Genomic DNA, 20077 nt, shown 5'->3' with positions numbered 1-20077 from the left:
ATTTCCAGAGTCCTCACCTCTCCAGTTCTGTCCGTCTGCTATTCCCATAGATAAGAATGATGTAATGTGACGTCATCAGAATCTCTCACCTCTCCAGTAAGCCGGAAGAGAATCTCTAGGGTGAGGTGTAATATCCTCTCCGCCATCTTGTCTTTGTCCATATTCATCTGTGATGTTTAAATCAGGAAAATTCTCTTATATAGAAGATCTTCACTGAGAGGATCCGATATTGTAGAGACCTGAATGAGAAGATGAGCCGATGTAACCTCATAAAAATCCTGTGTAATAATACAAATACTGGAGATAATAAGGGAAACATATGAGGAGATGTTATATTTATGGATGAATGGTCAGGAGTAAATCCAGCTACATTCACTACAAAGCTCTGTCCCCAGAATGTCTCCATTACATGTACAGCTCATCCCGCAGATTACAGCCCCTCATACATCTATAGCACCGGGACAAATCCACATTTCCAGACTTGGGAAACTGATCCAGGAATGGGGGAAGGGAGGATTTATATACTAGGAGGTGGGTGGTAAAATAGTGTGGGGGCAACTTGTAGTATCTTACTATGTGGGGGGGGATGGTACTGGGGGAACATTATATTGTGTGTGGGGGGCGGAATGGGGCCCTGTACTATGAGAACAATACATTTCCTCCCTTCCTGTCCTCCATAGTTGGGTCGTATGTATCTATTACAGGAAACAGAACAGAAACGTTATGATTCTTATAAAGTGGTCTTAGTACTGAAGGGGTTAATGTCCCCCGCGCTCAGTAATGGGGAATCTCCAGCACCTACCTCCACCTGCAGAGCCGCACACCACATATATGGCTGCTCTGTGCACACAGGACCTGGGATGAGGTCACATGAGGGGAGGAGTCAGAGGTCACATGATCAGGGGCCTCAGGGAATGAATTATCCGCAGTGCAGACGCTACATGGAAACTTCTCCTCAGTCAGTGACATTCCCGCCATTATTCCCCCTCACTACTGGCACAATTACCCCGCGCCGCCTTTTCTACACAGTGTTATGTGTGGAATGTAACGTGTGATTTCTCTGGAGACAAATAGACCCCACACATGAGGGAATTATCACCAGTTACTATATGGCGACATATGATTGTGCTATCGACTCCATACCAGGAGCTAAAATGCCGAAATCTCATTTGTTTAACCTCTAAAGCCATGTTCACACTTTGCAGTTTTTACCGCAGATCCGCAGCGATTTTGATGCTGTGGGTCCGCAGCAGTTTCCATTGCGTTTACATTAACATGTAAACCCTATGGGAACCGCAATCCGCTGTGCACATGCTGCGGGAAAAACCGCGCAGAAACGCAGCGGTTTACATTCCGCAGCATGTCACTTCTTTGTGCAGAATCGCGGCGATTCTGCACCCATAGGAATGCATTGATCCGCTTACTTCCCGCATGGGGCTGTGCCCACGTTGCGGGAAGTAAGCAGCTAATGCACGGTTGCTACCCGGGGTGGAGGAGAGGAGACTCTCCTACAGGCCCTGGGAAGCATAAATAGTGTAAAAAAAAGAATTAAAATAAAAAATAATGCTATACTCACCTCTCAGCGCTGCACGCGGCCGTCCGGTCTCAGTTGCTGTGCGAGAAGGACCTGCGGTGACGTCGCGGTCACATGACCGTGATGACGCCGCGGTCACATGACCGTGACGTCACGAAGGTCCTTCTCGGCACAGCAGCTTTGGAACCGGACCGTGCATGCAGCGCCGAGGAGATCGGGACGTCAGAGGGTGAGTATAACCAATTTTTATTATTTTTATCATTACTATTGATGCTGCATATTGCTGCATATGCAGCATCAATAGTACAGGAGAAATCCCACAGCGGAAACCGCGGAACAAACCGCGATAAATCTGCAGGGATAACCGCAGCGGATAACCTGCAGATTTATCAATTCCGCTGTGGGATAAACCCGCAGAGCACGCCGCAAGGTGTGAACGTGGCCTTAGGCCGGGGTCACACTAGATAGGAATACGGACGAGGGAGAGGCGCAAAACCAACGCATTGCACACGGACCAATGTTTCTCTATGGGGCAGCTCCCATCAGCCGTATATTTCTCTGCTGTATTTTACGGGCGTAGAAAATCGCAGCATGCTGCGTTTGTCAGCGTATTCCGAGAAAAATCTGCCAATGAAAGTCTATGGGGGGCGAGAAAAATACGGATTACACACGGACCATCAGTGTGACTTGCGAGAAATACGCAGCGGTGTTCTATAGAAAAGCCGGTAATTCAGTGCGGTGTACAGTAAAATCACACTGACAGGTTACAATAGAATAGATCAATTAAATGTCTACACATTGTATCTATATATATAATTGTCTAAGGGTTTTTCTGTCTGTCTGTCTGTCCTGGAAATCCCGCGTCTCTGATTGGTCGAGGCCGTCAGGGCACAGCATGTCGACAATGATATCATAAAGGTTGCCTCGACCAATCAGCGACGGGCACAGTCTGCCGCGAATTCGCCTCGACCAATCAGCGACGGGCACAGTATCGACGTAGATGTCATAATGGTTGCCATGGCGACGATGATGTCATAAAGGTTGCCTCGACCAATCAGCGACAGGCACAGTCTGCCGCGAATTCTGGAATCATATGCTATGGGGACATGCATATTCTAGAATACCCGATGCGTTAGAATCGGGCCACAATCTAGTAGGTATATATATATATATACATATATATATAAAAATGTCAGTGAGACACATATAAATATATATTTATATTTAATACAGAGAGTCCAAAAAGTCAGATGCAGCACACCATTGCAAATGAGTTCAAAAAGTGTTCAAGTTTAATAACCCATCAAGCCATGATGGGCTATTAAACTTGAACACTTTTTGAACTCATTTGCAATGGTGTGCTGCATCTGACTTTTTGGACTCTCATTATAAGGTTTGGTACATGCCTGATGGGCTTTGCACCCAGAATTTGTTTTTTCTGTGCTGCTCTCACTTTTTGCTATAGTTCACAATATTTAATACAGAGCTAGATAGCATAAAAGCCAGTAATTCAATTGCCGGCTTTTGCTAACTCACTCCCGAACATATTACATATTCCTCAATAATAATGTTAAAACTAGGGTTTTTGCAGATTCTTGGTTTAGGAATGTACGGATCCGTGAAATATTTTTGAGTTGAAGGCAGCAGGAAATGGAAAGGGCTTTGATATGCAGTTTGAAGGAGAGATCAGTGTCAAGGATTACCCCGAGACAGCGAGCTTGTGGGACTGGGGAGAGTGGGCAGCCGTTTACTGTAATGGATAGGTTCGTTGGGGGAAAGACAATGAATTCTGTTTTGTCCATGTTAAGTTTTAGAAATCTAGCGGAGAAGAAGGATGAAATAGCGGACAGACATTGAGGGATTCTGGTTAGTAAGGCTACGTTCACACGATCAGGATTTCCATCCTTTTTTTTTCCTGCCCGTTTTTGGAAAACGGCAGCTAAATTCCGCAGTGAATTTGAGCTGCGTTTTCTGATCCTTTTTCTTCAGCGTTTTCCACTGCGGGTTTCCAATAGCAGTTTCCTATTGGAGCTGCTGGAAAACCGGTGCGGAATCCGCTGAAAGAATTGACATGCTACTTCTTTTTTCCGCTGGAAAATCCGCGCGGATTTTCCAGCGGAAAAACGGATCGTTAGCACAGCGGTTTTGGTTTTCCATTGGGTTACATTGTACTGTAACCAACATGGAAAACTGATCCGGATCCGCAGCTGAAAATCCGCTACGGATCCGGATCAAAATCCGGATCGTGTGAACGTAGCCTAAGGTGGTGATATCTGATCCAGAGACGTAGATCTGTGTATCATCAGCATAGAGATGATACTGAAAGCAGTGAGATTCTATGAGCTTTCCCAGGCCAAAGGTGTAAATGGAGAAGAGCAAATAAATGTAGCTCTTTATTAAATATATATATATATATATATATATATATATATATATATATATATATATATATATACATATCACTTACATAGAGGCCTTGAGACCTCTATCGTTACTGGTCCTCGGTAGCTGTGAGCGCCACCCTGTGGTCGGCGCTCACAGCACACCTGCATCTGATGATCGCTGCTATGTAGCAGAGGCGATCGTGCTGTGCCTGCTTCTAGCCTCCCATGGAGGTTATTGAAGCATGGCAAAAGTAAAAAAAAAAAAAAGTAAAAAAAAATGTGAAAAAAATAAAAAAAACATAAAAGTTTAAATCACCCCCCTTTCGCCCCAATCAAAATAAATCAATAAAAAAAAAATCAAACCTACACATATTTGGTATCGCCACGTTCAGAATTGCCCGACGTATCAATAGAAGAAAAGCATTAACCTGATCGCTAAACAGCGTAACAAGAAAAAAATCGAAACGCCATAATTACGTTTTTTTAGTCGCCGCGATATTGAATTAAAATGCAATAACGGGCGATCAAAAGAACGTGTCTGCACCAAAATGCTATAATTAAAAACGCCAGCTCGGCACGCAAAAAATAAGCCCTCACCTGACCCCAGATCATGAAAAATGGAGACGCTACGAGTATCGGAAAATGGCGCAATTTTTTTTTTTGCAAAGTTTGGAATTTTTTTTCACCACTTAGGTGAAAAATAACCTAGTCATGTTAGGTGTCTATGAAATCGTACTGACCTGGAGAATCATAATGGCAGGTCAGTTTTAGCATTTAGTGAACCTAGCAAAAAATCCAAACAAAAAACAAGTGTGGGACTGCACTTTTTTTGCAATTTCACTGCACTTGGAATTTTTTTCCCGTTTTCTAGTACACGACATGGTAAAACCAATGATGTCGTTCAAAAGTACAACTCGTCCCACAAAAAATAAGCCCATGGCCAAATTGACGGAAAAATAAAAAAGTTATGGCTCTGGGAAGGAGGGGAGCGAAAAACGAACACGGAAAAACGAAAAATCCCACGGTCATGAAGGGGATATATATAGAGAGAGAGACTGTATATGTGTTTTTACCAATATTTGAGCCCATTAATCCATTATATGTCCATTTTGCAAAGTTGCGGAAAAAAAACGATATACGGATACCATACGGAGGATTACATGTGCAAAATACGCAGCCACACCTTGCCAACAGATGACATACGGAGCACTGTTCAGGGAACATTTCTGCGTGTTTGATCCGTAAAAAACGGACCGTATTTTTATACGTTGTGTCTGACTCCAGCCTTACAGGGAGAGCGGCCTTCAGGGACTATACTCAGAGTCTGGCTAAGGCTGGAGTCACCCACAACGTATAAAAAAAATCAGGCCGTTTTACACAGACGAGAATCGCAGAAATGTTTCATGAACAGTGATCTGTGTGCAGTGCGAGGATTTGATTTTCTCACATCTAAGTATCCGTGTGACATCCGTATGACATCTGTATGGCGAGTTTTTCTTGCCGGCTTGCAAAATGGACATATAATAAATTCATGGGCTGAAATATTTGTGAAAACATATATATATATATATATATATATATATATATATACAATCTATTATATATATATATATATATATATATGTCAGTGAGACACATATACCGTATATACTCGAGTATAAGCCAACCCCCCTAATTTTGCTACGAAAAACTGGGAAAATTTAATGACTCAAGTATAAGCCTAGGGTGGGAAATGCAGCAGCTAACGGTAAATTTCAAAAATAAAAATAGATACCAATAAAAGTAAAATTAATTGAGACATCAGTAGTTAAAGTGTTTTTGAATATCCATATTGAATCAGGAGCCCCATATAATGCTCCATACAGTGCTCCATATTAAGGTGCTCCATATAAAAATATGCCCCATATAATGCTGCACAAATGTTGATTATGACCCCATAAGATGCTCCATAGACACATTTGCCCCGTATAATGCTCCACATGGCCCCATAAGATGCTCCAGAGATATTTGCCCCACATAATGCTGCACATGGCCCCATAAGATGCTCCATACAGATATTTGCCCCATATAATGCTGCACATGGCCCCATACAGATATTTACCCCATATAATGCTGCACATGGCCCCACACAGATATTTGCCCCATATAATGCTACACATGGCCCCATACAGATATTTGCCCTATATAATGCTGCACATGGCCCCATAGGATGCTCCATACAGATAATTGCCCCATATAATGCTGCACATAGCTCCATAAGATGCTCCATAGAAATATTTGCCCCATATAACGCTGCACATGGCCCCATAAGATGCTCCATAGAAATATTTGCCCCATATGCTGTTGCGATAGAAAAAAAAAATCACATACTCACCTCTCGTCGCTCAGGCCCCCAGCACTTGCTATATTCACCTGTCCCGCGATCCACCGCCGAGCGTCGCTGTGTCTTCCGCGTCCTCTGCACTGACGTTCAGGCAGAGGGCGGTGCGCACTAATCACGTCATCGCACCCACTGACCTGAGCGTCACTGCAGAGGATGCGGAAGACGCAGCGGCACCGATGGTGGAACGGAGAGCAGGTGAATATCGTGCACGGAGTTATACTCACCTGCTCCTGGCGCGGTCCCTACACGTCTGTTCCCTGGCGCCGGCAGCTTCTTCCTGTAGTGAGCGGTCACATGGTACCGCTCATTACAGTAATGAATATGCGGCTCCACCCCTATGGGAGTCCATATTCATTATTGTAATGAGTGGTACCATGTGACCGCTCACTACAGGAAGAAGCTGCCGACGCTGGGGAACAGATGTGTAGGGACTGCGCTGGGAGCAGGTGAGTATTATTACACAGCTCCGCTCCCCCTCCCGACCCATGGGTATGAGGGTTACTTTCAGCCCAAAAAAGTGGGCTGAAAATCTTGGCTTATACTCAAGTATATACGGTATATGTATTTATTAGTGATGAGCGAGTATACTCGTTGCTCGGGTTTTCCCGAGCAAGCTCGGGTGGTCTCCGAGTATTTATGACTGCTCGGAGATTTAGTTTTTGTTGACTCAGCTGCTTGATTTACAGCTGGTAGCCATCCTAAGTACATGTGGGGGTTGCCTGGTTTATAGGGAATCCCCACATGTAATCAAGCTGTCTAGCAGATGTAAATCATGCACTTGCGGAGACGAAAACTAAATCTCCGAGCAGTTATAAATACTCGGAGACCACCCGAGCATGCTCTGGAAAACCCAAGCAATGAGTATATTCGCTCATCACTAGTGTTTATATTTCATACAGAGTTAGGTAGCAGAATAGCCTGTAATTCAGTTGTCGGGTTCTGTAAAATCATTGCAGAACCCGACAGGATATGAGACATGGTTTACACACAGTAAACCATTGCATATCAGTTATATTTTTATATATCCCTCACTAATAATGTTAGTAGTGTGTGTGTGTGTGTGAAATTTTGGAGCCGTAGGCATTAAAGGATTAAATCACGGAAAAAACTGGCGTGGGCTCTCGCGCAATTTTCTCCGCCAGAGAGGGAAAGTCAGTGACTGAGGGCAGATATTAATAGCCTAGAGAGGGACCATGGTTATTGCCACCCCCCCAGCTAAAAAACATCTGCACCCAGCCACCCCAGAAAAGGTGCATCCTATTTCGGCACTTAGCCATTCTCTTCACATTGCCCTGTGGCAATGGCATATGGGGTAATAAGGGGTTAATGTCACCTTGTTATTGTAAGGCGATATTAAGCCTGGTTAATAATGGAGAGGTGTCAATTATTGATAGTGTGAAAGGGTTAAAAATACACACACACATTAAGAATAAAGTCTTTTAATGAAATGATGAAACAAAGCCGCATACAGACAATTATCTTTTATCTTTTGTGCACTAATATACCAAACAACGAACACTGGATTGAAAGTGGTTGTTTCATCGGTATTGCTGCACCTGTGTTTCTGCCGTCATTAATCGGGTCCGCTGCAACCTGTTAGTGCATTTGTTTGGAGGCCTGAGCAGGTAATCATTAGTGATGAGCGAATATACTCGTTACTCGAGATTTCTCGAGCATGCTTGGGGGTCCTTCGAGTATTTTTTAGTGCTCGGAGATTTAGTTTTTCTTGCCGCAGTTGAATGAATTACATCTGTTAGCCAGCATAAGTACATGTGGGGGTTGCCTGGTTGCTAGGGAATCCCCACATGTAATCAAGCTGGCTATCAGATGTAAATCATTCAGCTGCAGAAAGAAAAACAATCTCCGAGCACTAAAAGATACTGCTCGAGAAACGAGTATATTTGCTCATCACTAGTAGTCGTCTCTGCTTCTTTTCATCTGTGATTTTTTTAATGGAACACACAGGTTTAACATCTTTATTGCACTCTCAATCCAAGCGAAGCCCTTGTTCTTCTGTAAAAAAAAATAAATAAATCCTTTAATTTAACACCTACAGCTCCAAAATTTTACACACACATACTACTAACATTATTAGTGAGGGATATTTAAAATGCTAATTGATATGCAATGGTTTACTGTATGTAAACCATGTCTCATATCCTGTCGGGTTCTGTAATGATTTTACAGAACCCGATAATTGAATTATCGGCTATTCTGCTACCTAATGCTCTGTAAAATATAAAGATATATATATATAGAGAGAGAGAGAAAAAACAACCAGCACTCCTAATGTGAACACGTTAACGCTGCAAAACTGCATCATATAGATAAAAAAAGAACATAGCAGCACATGTGCATGAATCTAGGACATGTGAAAACACAGACAAATATTCAATGTGGATTATACTTCTCAAAAATATTTTTTCAAAAACATTTTTTTCATAATACTTACAGTAATAGATGAAATGAAGATTCTTAGCGCATAAATTGGCCAATTCATGTGTGCCCATCAACCACGGCAAGGTGATCTCCCTCTGATGGGTCCTACTCTACTGTACATGCCACTTTTGAGCCACCAGCCTACATCTATGTACAAAACATGTCACTCTAGGGCTAAGCCTACAATTTATGGGCAGGTAGAGCTGATTACGGCCACGTGCAAGGTCAATGGGAGGAGTGCAAGATCAGCCTGGAGGCAGCCAGCATCCAGTGACTAAATAGAGAAAAAAAAACAACCAGCACTCCTAATGTGGACCTATGAAATGGCTGGTATTTTTTTTGTATTTTCCTCAGGGAACCCTTTCTTTTTGTCTGAGGCTTTTTCAAATATGTCATCTAGAATTGGCCCAAACACTTTACCCCCTGAGAACGGGATCCCACAAAGTTTATTCTTTGATTGAATATCCCTTGACCAAGTTTTTAGCCAGATAGCTCTTCTGGCTGCATTGGACAAAGACTCGCATCTGGCGGCACAGACTCCGCTGAAGCGTCCGCCATGAATCCTGTTGCGAGTTTTAGCAATGGTAAGGATTTAAGGATGACATCTCTAGAGGTTTTAGCCTTGAGATGTTCCTCCAAATCATCCATCCATAGATGCGTGGACCGGGCTACAGACGTTGCTGCTATATTTGCCCATATTATTGCAGCTGAGGATTCCCAAGTTCTCCTAAGCAGTCCATCTGCCTTACGATCCATTGGTTCCTTCAGCGCAGAAGAGTCCTCAAATGGAATCGCTGTCTTCTTTGCCACTTTAGCCAATGGCACATCTATTTTGGGAACTTCGTCCCAAATCTTTATATCCTCTGAATTAAAGGGCAAACGGAGTCTAAAGTCTCTAGACACTACTAGCCTCTTCTCCGCTTCCTGCCATTCTTCCAAGATCATGGAACGGATGTGATTATTCACTGGAAAAACTCTAGCAACATGGGCATGAAGACCGCCAAATATCTCATCCTGGTTTCCTCTGGAGTGTCTTGTAACTGCATGGTGTTACGAACTGCCTGCAGGAGTTCATCCGTATCTGCAGCCGAGAAAAGATATTTCTTTCCTCATCCTATTGAGTCTTCTCTTTCTTCCTGATCCTGATGGGCTGGATTCCCTCGCTCTTTTCTGCGGTTCTGTCTGACTGGTCTGGGGAAGATTCAGACTCGAGATGGAAGCCTGAACCCCCTGACGTATCATTGCTCTCATGTTGGTCAATAAGAAAGTCTGCTCCTCGCCTACGATTTTAGACGTGCATGACTTGAAAAGCGGCTTCCGCCAGTTCTCTGGTAATCTAGCTGCACAAATGGGACATTTACTCTTCCCAGATTTTTTCTTTTCAGATGCAGGGGTGGGAGGCTCTCCCTATAACACACAGAGATCCTAGTATTACCTCCGAGTAAATAGGAATTAGCAAGTGGCATTGTGGTATGGCTTTGAGTAGCTTACTCACGTGCCCCTGTGTTTGCTCTGGGCCCTCAGGTCTGCCTGCGTCTTCCATCAGGAAGGTACACTAGCCGGGTGCTCCCTATCAGGATGGCCGGCGGCATATACAGCCCATTCCCCTTTTTATATGGTCTGTTACCTGGTTGATCCTGCCCTCCTCACCGCGTTCCGTGCAGTGTGACAGTGCTGAAAAGGCCTCTCCTGAGGCCGGCGCCGCTGCTGGGATCTGCCTGCCGGCAGACATCCGATGCATGTGCTTGTCACACTGGAAGTGAAGCGGCCTGAAGTGATGTGGCCGCCGCAGCCTGGAGGCCTGAAAGCGACCGAGCACACCGCCCAGCAGACTGGCGCCCGGATCGAGAGCCCCCGGGGAGCTGAGGGACCCTGTTATGACCCCAATGGCGAGGGTCTCAGAGGAACGTGGAAGTCTGCAGAATACAAAAATCCAGCTCATAGGGCAGTGGTAACTGGGTTGACCATATATCTACTCCTAACGCCAACACTAGAAGTAGCCGGAGATCATTCCTACGTTGATTCTAGATGACACGCGCCAGCCGGAGAATCTAGCTACCCCTAGTAGAGGAAAACAAAGACCTTTCTTGCCTCCAGAGAAGGGGACCCCAAAGCTGGATAGAAGCCCCCCACAAATAATGACGGTGAGGTAAGAGGAAATGACAAACACAGAAATGAACCAGGTTTAGCACAGAGAGGCCCGCTTACTGATAGCAGAATAAAGAAAGGTAACTTATATGGTCAACAAAAACCCTATCAAAATCCACACTGGAAATTCAAGAACCCCCGAACCGTCTAACGGTCCGGGGGGAGAACACCAGCCCCCCTAGAGCTTCCAGCAAAGGTCAGGATATAGATTTGGAACAAGCTGGACAAAAAATACAAAACCAAAACAAATAGCAAAAAGCAAAAGGCAGACTTAGCTGATATAACTGGAACCAGGATCAGTAGACAAGAGCACAGCAAACTAGCTCTGATAACTACGTTGCCAGGCATTGAACTGAAGGTCCAGGGAGCTTATATAGCAACACCCCTAACTAACGACCCAGGTGCGGATAAAAGGAATGACAGAAAAACCAGAGTCAAAAAACTAGTAACCACTAGAGGGAGCAAAAAGCAAATTCACAACAGGACCCCCATCGCAGGTATCAGCCGCAGATGTCTTGCCGTGGGAAAGGGAAAGGCTGGACCCCCCGATCACCACCATCTGCACAGCACCGCCGGAGGACATGCTTGCCATTCCTATCCACAGTGGGACAGGAAAAACACTGGTGGGTGGTAAGGGGAGGGTCCTTTTAACCACTTGTTGTTCCTGTCCCACTGAGGGTAAGAAGGCCATCCTCCAATGGTTGATGGGCACAATGGTCCTCCAATGGTGCTGTCAGGTGCCGTGGGGTGAGATGAGGCACAGTCCCTTGACATATAATGGGTAAGCACGTCTTCAAATTTACTATCGGTCTGAGTTGGCTTGTGACTTGCTGAGGCATTATGTGATTGTGTGATTGTTAAAAGCCAGTGGATCAGCCTTACATTGCATTATACTATATTCTACTGACCTGCTCCCATTGGGATGTACTGAAGTATACTGTTCTCCCTTAGCCCTACATACCTGTAGATCTCCTCCGGTTGAAATCTCCCCCTTTTTTGTAAGTAATATTTATATTTGAAATACTTTTGTATGTAATTTTTCAATAAATGAATTCTTTTTATATATATTTATGATGTTTTATACATTTTTGCTCTATTTTTTCTGGCTGGTATCTGGTTGGAGCAGTCCACCTGAAAATATATTTTTCAGGTATTCTGGGAGAGCTCGTAGGGTTTGCTCTCGGCCTCAATGTATGGTGGTGCTTTATGATTATACTAACATGTGAAAACACAGACAAATATTCAATATGGATTATACTTCTCAAAAATATTTTTTCACAAATTTTTTTAAAATGTTTTTTTTTTCATAAATCTTACAATTTATGGGCAGATAGAGCTGATTACTGCCACCTGTAAGGTCAATGGGAGGAGTGCAAGATCAGCCTGGAGGCAGCCAGCATCCAGTGACTAAATAGAGAAAAAAAACAACCAGCACTCCTAATGTGAACACGTGCATGCTGAAAAACTGCATCATGTAGATAAAAAAGAACACAGCAGCAGATGTGCATGAATCTAGGCCAGACAAATATTCAATATGGATTATACTTCTCAAAAATATTTTTTCACAAATTTTTTCAAAATTTTTTTTTCATAAAACTTACAGTAATAGATGAAATGAAGACTCTTAGCCCATAAATTGGTCAATTCATGTGTGCCCATCAACCATGGCAAGGTGATCTCCCTCTGATGGGTCCTACTCTACCGTACATGCCACTTTTGGGCACCAGACTACAACTATGGACAAAACATGTCACTCTAGGGCTAAGCCTACAATTTATGGGCAGATAGAGCTGATTACGGCCACCTGCAACGTCAATGGGAGGAGTGCAAGATCAGCCTGGAGGCAGCCAGCATCCAGTGACTAAATTTATCTATTCTCTGTACACCTAATACAGTCCACAGAGGTGACACCCAAATTCCCCTTGCTTCCACCCGCATCCCAACTCTCCAACCATATAACTGACTGTACAGCACCACATATGGGTGAGTCTGAAGAGCAGTTCACACATTCTATGCCATTTTCATTAGAAGTGTATTTGAAAGCTTCACAGAGTCAAGAGGAGGAAATCTGCACCGATGCCCAAATTTCTTTTTAGCTTCGATCCGGGGCAGGACAAAGTAGGGTCCGAATAGCATCCTGACCCTCGTCATCAGATGTTAACCCCTGGGGGAGGTGATCCTGATGAGACTGAGATATCTGAGGCTCACGCGGAGGGGCGGTGTTAGCAGCAGGCAGAGTAGGCAGCTGCCTAGGGCCCCCACTCCCTCAGGAGCCCCCAACCAGTGGCATGCCGCTAATTACGGACATCAAGCAGCCGCTATGAGGCCCATGAGTTAGGTGGGCCCACCTGCCGCATTCAATTATGATGGAGGAGAGGGTGTAAGATGACGCTCCCTCACCCATCATTCCCCTCTGCCTCTGACACTGCGGGTGCGCAATGATGTCACTTCATCGCACACCCACTGTGTGCTGCTGCTGAAACTGGAGCCACGTGGGGCATGAGGAGAGATGAGGATTGTGTGTCTTTTTAAAAAAAATATCAGTGAGTACTGGACTGTGGGGCCATTCTCGGGGGGGGGGGGGGTGGATTCTATGGGGGCTACATTATATTCTATGTGGGGGCTGTATTATATTCTGAGGAAGGATTGCATCATAATCTTTGATGGGGCTACATTATATTCTATGGGAGGTGGACTGTATTATATTCTATGGGAGGCTACATTATATTCTATGGGGATTGTATTATATTCTATGAGGGTGGATTACTTCATACTCTTTGATGGGGCTACATTATATTCTATGGGGAGGTGGGCTGTATTATATTCTATGGGGGGCTACATTATATTGTATGGGGGGCTGTATAACATTCTATGAGGGAGGATTGCATCATACTCTATGAGGGGGCTACATTATATTCTATGGGGGCTATATTCTATGAGGGAGGATTGCTTCATACTCTTTGATGGGGCTACATTATATTCTATGGGGAGGTGGGCTGTATTATATTCTATGGGGGCTACATTATATTCTATGGGGGGGCTGTATTACATTCTATGAGGGAGGATTGCATCATACTCTATGAGGGGGCTACATTATATTATATGAGGGGGCTACATTATATTATGTGGGGGCTGCATTATATTCTATGGGGGGCTAGATTATATTGTATGCGGTGCTTCATTATACTCTATGAGGGGGCTACATTATATTCTATGAGGGTCTGCATTATACTATATGAGGAGAGCTACATTGTATTATATGGAGGGGCTACATTATACTATATAAGGGATCTGCCTTATATTCTATGGAGGGGCTGCATTATATTCTATGGGGGGCTGCATTATACTCTGTGAGGGGGCAACCATACATTATAATATATGAGGGGGCTGAATTATATTCTGTGGGGGTTACATTATATTGTATGGTGGGACTGCATTATACTCTTGAAGGGGCTACATTATATTCTGTGGGGTGGCGGCATTACACCCTGTGGGGTGGTTGCATTATACTTTGTGGGGTGGTTGCATTATACTCTGTGGGGTGGCTGCATTATGCTCTATGGGGTGGCTGCATTATACTGCATTGAGGAGTATGGAGAATACATTTTACTATATGAAGAACTATGGGGTGCATTATACTATGGGAAGTGAATTGTACTACATGGATGACTATGGCGGTGCATTATACTATATGGAGCCCTATGAGGAGTGTATTATACTATATAGAGGATTGAGAAGTGTATTATACTATATGTAGGACTATGGGGAGTGTATAATACTATATGGAGCACTATGAGGAGTGTATTATACTATATGGAGGACTGAGCAGTGTATTTTAATAGATGGAGAACTATGAGGAGTGTATTATACTATATGGAGGACTATGGGAAGTGTATAATACTATATGGAGGACTGAGGAATGTATTTTAATATATGGAGTACTATAGGGAGTGTTTTATACTATATGAAGAACTGTAGGGAGTGTATTAAACAATATGGAGGACTATGGGGAGTGTATTATACTATATGGATGACTATGGGGCACATTATATTATATGGAGGACTATGGGGTGTGCATTTTACAATATGGAGGACTGTGGTGCACATTATCCCCTTCATGACCCAGCCTATTTTGACCTTAATCACTGAATAAACTCTTGCACTGCCTTAATCTTAGCGGTGCTCAGGTAGGTTCCAACACCATAACCATATGTAAATAAACCTGGCACTCAACTTTTTTATCTGGAGATATATTTTATTGTCAGCAACAAAACGTTTCGGTCCCAAACCGGACCTTCCTCAGTTACGTGATAAGTAGAGGATTTGAGAAAGATGTGCCCGTATAGGCAGATGATAAACAATTTCCATGAGGATGCACACCATAAGTCTGTGTACGGCTGTCTGGGCAAAGCCCGTGCAGGAGTGGCATGACCGACGCGGTGTCCACCGCTAGTGGACATTCAAGAAGTTTATTAACCCTTCAGGTGTTTCACAGCAGCAGAAGCAACATGGAAGGAAAAAATGGACATTTAAATTTTTAGTCACAAAAATGATCTTTAGCAACAATTTTTTTTATTTTCCCAAGGGTAAAAGGAGAAACTGGACAACGAACGTTGTTGTCCAATTTGTCCTGAGTACGCTGATACCTCATATGTGGGAGTAAACCACTGTTTGGGCGCACGGCAGGGCTCGGAAGGGAAGGAGCGCCGTTTGACTTTTTGAATGAAAAATTGGCTCCAATCTTTAGCGGACACCATGTTGCGTTTGGAGAGCCCCCGTGTGCCTAAACATTGGAGCTCCCCCACAAGTGACCCCATTTTGGAAACTAGACCCCCCAAGGAACTTGTCTAGAAGCATAGTGAGCACTTTAAACCCTCAGGTAATTCACAAATTTATCCGTAAACATGAAAAAGTACTTTTTTTTTCACACAAATTTTTTTTAGCCTCAATTTTTTCATTTTCAAATGGGCAACAGGATAAAATGGATCCTAAAATTTGTTGGGCAATTTCTCCTGAGTACGCCGATACCTCAAATATGGGGGTAAACCACTGTTTGGGTGCACGACAAGGCTCGGAAGGGAAGGCACGCCATTTGACTTTTTGAATGGAAAATTAGCTCCAATCGTTAGCGGACACCATGTCGCGTTTAGAGAGCCCCTGTGTGCCTAAACATTAGAGGTCCCCTACAAGTGACCCCATTTTGGAAACTAGACCCCCCAAGGAACTTATCTAGATGCATAGTGAGCATTTTAAACCCCCAGGTGCTTCACAGGAGTTTATAACGCAGAGCCGTGAAAATAAAAAATAATTTTTCTTTCCTCAAAAATGATATTTAGCCCGGAATTTTTTATTTTTCCAAGGGTAACAGGAGAAATTGGACCCCAAATGTTGTTGTCCAGTTGGTCCTGAGTACGATGATACCCCATATGTGGTGGTAAACCACTGTTTGGGCGCACGGCAGGGCTCGGAAGGGAAGGCATGCCATGTGGCTTTTTGAATGGAAAATTAGCTCCAATCATTAGCGTGCACCATGTCACGTTTGGAGAGCCCCTGTGTGCCTAAACATTGGAGCTCCCCCACAAGTGACCCCATTTTGGAAACTAGACCTCCCAAGGAACTAATCTAGATGTGTGGTGAGCACTTTGAACCCCCAAGTGCTTCACAGAAGTTTATAATGCAGAGCCATGAAAATAAAAAATAATTTTTATTTTCTCAAAAATGATTTTTAGCCCACAATTTTTTATTTTTCCAAGGGTAACCGGAGAAATTGGACCCCAAAAATTGTTGTCCAGTTTCTCCTGAGTACGCTGATACCCCATATGTGGGGGTAAACCACTGGGCACACGTCGGGGTTCGGAAGAGAAGTAGTGATGTTTTGAAATGCAGACTTTGATGAAATGCTCTGCGGGCGTCACGTTGCGTTTGCAGAGCCCCTGATGTGCCTAAATAGTAGAAACTCCCCACAAGTGACCCCATTTTGGAAACTAGACCCCTAAAGGAACTTATCTAGATGTGTGGTGAGCACTTTGAACCCCCAAGTGCTTCACAGAAGTTTATAACGCAGAGCCGTGAAAATAATAAATGTGTTTTCTTTCCTCAAAAATTATGTATTATGTCATGATCTCAATGGCAAGAGAACATAGCATAAGCATATATAGGAACTAGCTCTTGGAAGATGGGAACTGAGCTGACCATTAACTAAACCTAACGCACAACTAGCAGTGGCCGGGTAGCATGCCTACGTTGATTCTAGATGCCCAGCACCAGCCGGAGGACTAAATAATGCTAGCAGAGGAAAATATCAGTCCTAGCTCACCTCTAGAGAAATACCCCGAAAGGAGACAGAGGCCCCCCACATGTATTGGCGGTGAATAAAGATGAAATAACAAACGTAGTATGAAAATAGGTTTAGCAAATTTGAGGTCCACTTACTACATAGCAGAAGACAGAAAGGACACTTTCATGGTCAGCTGAAAACCCTATCAAAACACCATCCAGAAATTACTTTAAAACTCTGGCATTAACTCATAACACCAGAGTGGCAATTCCTGTTCACAAGAGCTTTCCAGACACAGTAACGAAACTACAGCTGTGAACTGGAACAAAAATGCAAAAACAAACATGGACAAGAGTCCAACTTATCTAGTAGTTGTCTAGGAGCAGGAACAAGCACAGAGAGGCTTCTGATAACATTGTTGACCGGCAAGCAACTAACAGAGCAGCAAGGTTATATAGCGACTCCCACATCTTGATGGGAACAGGTGAACAGAGAAGATGAAGACACCAGTTCAATTCCACCAGTAGCCACCGGGGGAGCCCAGAATCCAAATTCACAACAGTACCCCCCCCTCAAGGAGGGGGCACCGAACCCTCACCAGAACCACCAGGGCGATCAGGATGGGCCCTATGAAAGGCACGAACCAGATCAGAGGCATGAACATCAGATGCATTCACCCAAGAATTATCCTCCTGGCCGTATCCCTTCCACTTGACCAGATACTGGAGTCTCCGTCTGGAAACACGAGAGTCCAAGATTTTCTCCACAACGTACTCCAACTCACCCTCAACCAACACCGGAGCAGGAGGCTCAACGGAAGGCACAACCGGTACCTCATACCTGCGCAATAATGACCGATGAAAAACGTTATGAATAGAAAAGGATGCAGGGAGGTCCAAACGGAAGGAAACAGGGTTAAGAATCTCCAATATCTTATACGGGCCGATGAACCGAGGCTTAAACTTAGGAGAAGAGACCCTCATAGGGACAAAACGAGAAGACAACCACACCAAATCCCCAACACAAAGCCGAGGACCAACACGACGGTGGCGGTTGGCAAAAAGCTGAGTCTTCTCCTGGGACAACCTCAAATTGTCCACCACCTGCCCCCAGATCTGATGCAATCTCTCCACCACAGCATCCACTCCAGGACAATCCGAAGATTCCACCTGACCAGAGGAAAATCGAGGATGAAACCCCGAATTACAGAAAAACGGGGACACCAAAGTGGCAGAGCTGGCCCGATTATTGAGAGCGAACTCCGCCAATGGCAAAAAAGCAACCCAATCATCCTGGTCAGCAGACACAAAACACCTCAGATATGTCTCCAGGGTCTGATTAATCCGCTCGGTCTGGCCATTCGTCTGAGGATGGAAAGCGGACGAAATAGATAAATCTATGCCCATCCTAGCACAGAATGCCCGCCAAAATCTAGACACGAATTGGGTCCCTCTGTCAGAAACGATATTCTCAGGAATACCATGCAAACGAACAACATTTTGAAAAAACAGAGGAACCAACTCGGAAGAAGAAGGCAACTTGGGCAGAGGAACCAAATGGACCATCTTAGAGAAACGGTCACACACCACCCAGATGACAGACATCTTCTGAGAAACAGGCAGATCTGAAATAAAATCCATCGAGATGTGCGTCCAAGGCCTCTTAGGAATAGGCAAGGGCAACAATAATCCACTAGCCCGAGAACAACAAGGCTTGGCCCGAGCACAAACGTCACAAGACTGCACAAAGCCTCGCACATCTCGTGACAGGGAAGGCCACCAGAAGGACCTTGCCACCAAATCCCTGGTACCAAAAATGCCAGGATGACCTGCCAACGCAGAAGAATGAACCTCAGAGATGACTCTACTGGTCCAATCATCAGGAACAAACAGTTTATCAGGTGGGCAACGATCAGGTCTATCCGCCTGAAACTCCTGCAAGGCCCGCCGCAGGTCTGGAGAAACGGCTGACAATACCACTCCATCCTTAAGGATACCTGTGGGCTCAGAGTTACCAGGCGAGTCAGGCTCAAAACTCCTAGAAAGGGCATCCGCCTTAACATTCTTAGAACCCGGTAGGTATGACACCACAAAATTAAACCGAGAGAAAAATAATGACCAGCGCGCCTGTCTAGGATTCAGGCGCCTGGCGGTCTCAAGATAAATCAAATTTTTGTGGTCAGTCAATACCACCACCTGATGTCTGGCCCCCTCAAGCCAATGGCGCCACTCCTCAAAAGCCCACTTCATGGCCAAAAGCTCCCGATTCCCAACATCATAATTCCGCTCAGCGGGCGAAAATTTACGGGAAAAGAAGGCACAAGGCCTCATCACGGAGCAGTCAGAACTTTTCTGCGACAACACTGCCCCAGCTCCGATCTCAGAAGCGTCGACCTCAACCTGAAAAGGTAGAGCAACATCAGGCTGACGCAACACAGGGGCAGAGGAAAAACGGCGCTTAAGCTCCCGAAAGGCCTCCACAGCATCAGGGGACCAATCAGCAACATCAGCACCCTTCTTAGTCAAATCGGTCAATGGCTTAGCAATATCCGAAAAACCAGCAATAAATCGACGATAAAAGTTAGCAAAGCCCAAAAATTTCTGAAGACTCTTAAGAGAAGAGGGCTGCGTCCAATCACAAATAGCTTGAACCTTGACAGGATCCATTTCAATGGAAGAGGGGGAAAAAATATATCCCAAAAAGGAAATCCTCTGTACCCCAAAAACACACTTAGAACCCTTCACACACAAAGAATTAGACCGCAAAACCTGAAAAACCCTCCTGACTTGCTGGACATGAGAGTCCCAGTCATCCGAAAAAATCAGAATATCATCCAGATACACAATCATAAATTTATCCAAATAATCACGAAAAATATCATGCATAAAGGACTGGAAAACTGACGGAGCATT

The 20077-nt window shown here is 44.4% G+C and overlaps 2 protein-coding genes across 3 annotated transcripts in view; both read right to left on the bottom strand.

Moving 5' to 3' along the window:
* LOC143766315 (uncharacterized) overlaps positions 1-20077 on the bottom strand; it is a 337847-nt gene that overhangs the window by 214430 nt on the left and 103340 nt on the right. The gene's annotated exons all lie outside the window — the stretch shown is intronic.
* Positions 1-20077, bottom strand: part of LOC143766311 (uncharacterized) — a 118398-nt gene that overhangs the window by 54028 nt on the left and 44293 nt on the right. The window contains exon 2 of the mRNA XM_077253893.1: positions 90-239. Within this exon, the coding sequence (XP_077110008.1) occupies positions 90-167 (78 nt within the window). The 5' untranslated portion in view covers positions 168-239. The remainder of the gene's footprint in view (positions 1-89; positions 240-20077) is intronic.

This window comes from Ranitomeya variabilis, chromosome 4 (assembly GCF_051348905.1).
Source record: "Ranitomeya variabilis isolate aRanVar5 chromosome 4, aRanVar5.hap1, whole genome shotgun sequence".
Lineage (NCBI taxonomy): Eukaryota > Metazoa > Chordata > Amphibia > Anura > Dendrobatidae > Ranitomeya > Ranitomeya variabilis.
The sequence above is the reverse complement of the archived record's forward strand: the minus strand, read 5'-3'. Positions and strand labels throughout refer to the sequence as shown.